The sequence below is a fragment of the Crocuta crocuta genome, unplaced genomic scaffold (genome assembly GCF_008692635.1).
Source record: "Crocuta crocuta isolate KB4526 unplaced genomic scaffold, BGI_CrCroc_1.0 scaffold95, whole genome shotgun sequence".
Classification (NCBI taxonomy): Eukaryota; Metazoa; Chordata; class Mammalia; order Carnivora; family Hyaenidae; genus Crocuta; species Crocuta crocuta.
In genome coordinates, this window is record NW_027530971.1 from 4,751,594 (window position 1) to 4,756,986 (window position 5,393).

Consider the following 5,393-nt stretch of genomic DNA (forward strand, 5'->3'; position numbering starts at 1 on the left):
ACCTACTTTGAGAAACATATTTTACATTGTGACCCTAGTATAAATATATGTACAACTGAACAGGTTTCATGAAATGATAGTTACCATTGCTACAGTAAATGTTCTCTGATATCTCTTGCTTTGTTTTAAGAGAATGCTGACCCACTAAATTGCATTTTATGAACCAATATTGGATCATGTCTCAGCTAGAAAATTGTGTTAGTGCTTGATAAATAAACACTGCGTTGGTAAAAATGTGCGACTCAGAAATAGAACACAAGGCAAAAATTAAGTGACTTCCCATTCTCTTTTCCTATCAAAATAGAAAGGACATTATAAAAGCATGGACTCTTTCCATATCTCGGCAAGAGAAATCACACAGGAACCTTGCCTGCTGAAATGCGATGGAGAAGACTGGTTTCCAGGGAATTCTCTTGGACTCTGACATGTCCTGTTTTATTGTTAAAATGGGATGGTGGGCCTGAAATAACAATGAAGAAAATGAAACATCTGCCCGCTCCAACATGTACAGAGATGTTACAAAATGTAAAATGCCTGAGGCTGCCAGAATGATTCCATCCACACCTGGGCTTCCATCTGCATCTGGGCATGGAACTCATTCTCCACCCTGTCCTCCACTGTGTAGACATTTTTCAGGCTGCTCTTTCCAGAAGCCAGTGACTAGTATGAGTTGACTTTGGTGCACAGGTGTCCTTGACTTTCATTCATAGAACTTGTACCTATTACACATTCATGCAGAGAACTGGACTTTTCTGTTGTCACCAGCTGCATACTGATTTCCCAGCCACCTTCCCCCACAGTGGCCTGTGCTCTGGGGATGGGTGAAGGCCTTAGTCAAGGTGAAAGGCGTATTCACTCACTCATACTAGTACCCGTGCTGGTCTGGTCCCAGGGGTCTCAGCCTGGCCAACAGCTTCCTAGCCCATATTATTTGTCCTTCCAGCAGCCTGGCCCTTTAGAGTCGGCTAACTCCAGGCTACAGCCCTCATGTCTTGTCTGGCCTACTCTCCATCTGAGCCTCACGCAGAGTTCATCTGGGTGTGGTAGAATGGCATCTCTGGGAATGGAGTATGAGTGACTGGTTCAGGACCCCTGGGCTCTTGCTTTGGTGCAGGGAGGTGCCCCTCTTCTTCTGTCCTTCCTGATGCACTTAGCACATCTGGGCCCAAAGATTTAAAGATTGTAGGCCCTAGAATCTTCCATCTTTGCCCCTGTGGTGGGAGTAGGCTTGTGGAAAAGAGAAAAGCCAGGCTTGATTTGGGCTCCAGGAAGACAAGCAGCTGAACCCCACGCACACAACGCATGGCTGCCTCACCCGATGAAGGTTCCATCTGTCCTCACCCCCAGCGGTGGGGGTTTGGGCTAGAAAGAAGCAAAGCATCACTAGCAATACTTAATATTTTTATGAAAAAAAGGGGCAAAAACTTTTTTGGAACCAAGATGCTCTTGTAATTATGAAGTCTGAGTCTGACTTTGAGGCCTGTAATTTTCGTAACACGTCTCCTCATCTTAAGATCTCAGTCACCGTTCCCCTGGGAAGCTACATTTCAGAATGAAGACTGAGCAATGAAGAACAAGCTTCAGCAATGGAAAGATGATTCAGATGAAAACAGAAAAGCAGAGGACAGAAGTACACAGAAGCACCCTGGGTGCCCCATCTCTATCCCGTTCCTGTTTCTGATTGCATGCGAAGGCTGCCTCTATTACTGTCTTGGGACTCTATAAATCAAGTGTTATTCTAGATACCCATAACAGTGCTTGGCACAGAGTAGGTGCTCAATAAATTTTTACTGAATGATTTAAAGATGCCCCTTTTCTCTTAAGCTAGCAGCTCTTGGCTTCCTCTACTCTACATCCCAAAGAGTTCTAAGATTTTGTCAAAATCTCAGTCATTAATAGCTAGGGGAAAGCCGATTCAACTTTATGACTTCGGATTCCTGGCATTCACCTGATGGCAGCCCCAAATAGTGTGAGAAGATGCTGTATTCTCTGGGCCCTAAATGTCAGAGCAATCTCTATTAATACCAAAAACATTACAGGTAGTGAAAGACTTTCTGGATTTTGTGTACGTGTGTGTGGATTTTTTTTTAAATTTATAAAAGAATTTTAGAAAGGCAGTGGGGGAGAGAAAAACGACACTGTTCTGATATAAATTGATGCATCAGAGAATTATGTACCACAAATGATGGCTCAATTAGAATTGGCCTCTACCTGTTTGGAGTACACCAGGGCAATGCAGTATTTATTTGTTTCTTGACCACCGTGAAGAGTTCCATCTTTGGCAATCTCTGGAAAACCTTCTTAATGGCATGGTGTGACTTAGCTGTGCAGGGCCTCTGTTGTGAAGGTCATAAAAACATCATCTAAGAAATGTGCTCAAGTAAATGGAAAGCTAAGTTAGAGAATGGGAGTGATATGTTTTCTGATATCACAAGAGCTTTAAGCAATTTTGGAGTGAGATTGCAGCAAGGTGGAGTTCAACCTGTAAAGCATTAGGAGGGAGACTGATCGAACATTACAATATTCGCTGCAAATAAAAGCACAAACGCATTCGCTGTGGCCTCTTAAAAAGTTGCAAATGTATTTTGTCTTGGAGATCAGCTTACATTAATTCTTGAATCTTCGCTTCCAATTTTTGAGCATCAGCTCCACAAAATTCAAAAATCTGTTCACAAATACACAAAGGTGAAATATTTATTCATTAAAATATCGCAAAGATGTTAAAGCTTTGAGAGGTTTTTGTTTCTGTTTGATAAATTATCCTCATTTCCATTATCTGAAAAATACTTAAAATATAAACACACAAACACATTAAATTCCTGAGGTTTCAATTACTTGGCACCTTTTCAAAATTGTTTATGCTAATGTTTTGCCAGGTTTATGTAATTCTCCATAATATTCTTCTAAACTGATACCTAAAACATAATATTGTTAGAAATGAGAAAACTCAATCATTGAAACCTCTCAGAGCCTATATGCATTGGTTTTGAGAATTTGTTAATTCATAAGCATGATTTCCTGAAATCAAATGACATGTGATTTCTCATTCCCTGAACTTTGCCGCAGGCAATAGTATTATAATTAATTAATTCTAAGAAGCACATTTTTCCTTTCAAATTGTCACATCTCTGACTCAGGGTGTATTTCATAGTGGAGGGTATATTTTATTCGGAACATTTTTTAGTAATATGTAAAATAATGGTGCATCTGCCAATGGGCATCATATATTTGGTGAAATATGGAATCTTAGGACTCTTACCATGCATTATCACTTTAGTACCAATTACATAAAGTGGCTGTAGAGAAGGCAGAGTGTGAGTAAACTGAGGCTGGGATTGGCTGAAGATCTGAGTTTCCAGTGAGGGAGGTTTCAGGAGCCAGAAATGGTGTTAGGTCTTTAGAGCGGGAGTTGGAAAGTTCTAGAACAACTTCAATGCTCAGTGAAGAAACTATACCTGCTTCTAATGATTCTGCTTCTCCAGGCAGCATCATTCTATCTGGGTGCTGCCTGGGAGCATCATGGTTCATTTTATCTCTTGAAAGTAAACCCCAGACTTGTGACTCCATCTTGATCCCATTTCACTTACCGGCTCGCTCATGAATCCATTTTCATAACAGCAAATTGCTCTTTTGAGTCTTGAGAATAGGGTTACCTAAGTGTGGGTGCAGAATTTCATGATTTGTCTGGGTTGCCTGGTTTATATGCATCTCCTCTATAATAGTTCTCTTGGCATTGGCTGCCAGGGGAGGAAGGTGTCAGAAAGGATCTGAAAAAGTATCTCTTTTCTAAGAGTCAGAAGGCAGTTGGATGGTGGCTCTAGACAGGAAGGGAGTTTCATAATCCTCTTAGACCAGAGCAGTTGTTATCAAGACAACAACTCCTGGCAAGAACATAGGCAGGGCTTGGCCACCTCAATGACCAGACTTGGCCAACAGTTTTCCAAGGTGATTTTATCAGTTTATATTCCACCAGCAGAAGACAAACGTTCTGGGTGCTCCATATGCTTGACAACACTTGGTATTGCCAGTTCTTTTTCATGTTAGCCATTCTGGTGGCTTTAGGGGATATTAAATTTGCCACCGAATTCCATGGATTTTACCTCATCAACTTTCCCTTGGACTTTAACAAGAGCTTATAACTTGTCTGTCTCCAGTCTTGTGTTCCTTAGTTCCCTCCTCTCCCTTGAAGCTTGAAAACATAAACCCAGTCATGCTATCCTTCTTTGTAAAATTCTTCAGTGTTTTTCCACCACCATAAAATCCAAGGTCCTTACAGGGATTCCTTGATTTTGTCTTGTCTACCTCACTGTTATTCTCCACCTTCGGCTTTGATCTTTGGCAACACTTCACAGTTGGGTTCATTTATTTATTTAATTTAACAGATATAATAAGCACCTACAATGAGCCAAATATTGTGAACACACCAGACAAAAATCCCCACTGGAGTTCATATTCTAGTGATAATTTTATAGTATTGCATTATTACCAAAAAAAAATCCTAACACGTTCCCATGCTATTTTGTAACTCTTGCTTCTTCCCATATTTCTCACCCGTTAGTCTTAACCATCCTTCAGATTTAACTCAGGAAGACTTTGTGATCTCATAGAACCTGTGAATTCCACCGCTCATGAGTTGACATTGTTATGTCTTCCACAGTAGACGAAGGATGGGGACTCTGCCTTACTTTTTTCCTCCATATTTTTAGTATTTAGCTAGGAACCTTATACAGAGTAGGTGCTCTGTTAATGGTTTTAGGCCTGAAGGGAGTTGAGCTAAGCTGATTTCTGGTCACTGAAGGACAGATCCAAGACTCTGGGTAGTGTTAAATTTCAGAGACTGGGTGTTATCTATTTTCTTTTTTGTCTAGTTTGCCAAAGGCAAATGTGATGTGTCTCTCTGTCTAGCGTGGGGCTTTGCATATAGCAGCTTCATTAATGTAGTTAATGAATGAGGAGCAGCTTAGTGATAGAACTTATTATATAAATAGCTTTCTTTTGAAGAGCTCTCTGTGCAAGGATACTAGCATATAAGTTTTGCCCAAAATGCTTTCTCATTTTAAACAATGTGTTTCTCAAAGGCATGAAGGATTAGGAAGCACCGTTTAATTCTCTCTTCTCAATGTCATCAGTTTATATGCACTGCTGCCATCCCAGTGATGGCCACTAATGAAAATGATGAGCCCCAGTTGGTGGAACCCAAGGGATGTAGGGTTCTTAAATAAATATTTTATCTTTAAGTAATCTTCATACCCAACGTGGGGCTAGAGCTCATAACCCCAATGTCAAGAGTCACAGCTCCACCAATGGAGCCAGCCAGGCACCCCTCATTTTCAAACACACGCAAAAAGAGAACAATAAAGTGACTCCAGAGTGCCCCCCCCCCCCCTATCCCC

The 5,393-nt window shown here is 40.9% G+C and overlaps 1 protein-coding gene across 4 annotated transcripts in view; it reads right to left on the bottom strand.

Moving 5' to 3' along the window:
* Positions 1-428: 428 nt before the first annotated feature.
* Positions 429-5,393, bottom strand: part of TXNDC8 (thioredoxin domain containing 8) — a 26,551-nt gene continuing 21,586 nt past the window's right edge. The window contains exons 5-8 of one of the 4 annotated variants that reach the window (XM_077769818.1): positions 3,588-3,653; positions 2,607-2,665; positions 2,212-2,336; positions 429-460 (exon numbers count right to left, since the gene is read on the bottom strand). In XM_077769818.1, coding sequence (XP_077625944.1) covers positions 2,243-2,336; positions 2,607-2,665; positions 3,588-3,653 — 219 coding nt within the window. In that variant the 3' untranslated portion in view covers positions 429-460; positions 2,212-2,242. Of the gene's footprint in view, positions 461-2,211; positions 2,337-2,555; positions 2,666-3,587; positions 3,654-5,393 lie in introns of those variants that run through there. The other 3 variants (XM_077769819.1, XM_077769820.1, XM_077769821.1) reach the window with 3 other exon arrangements.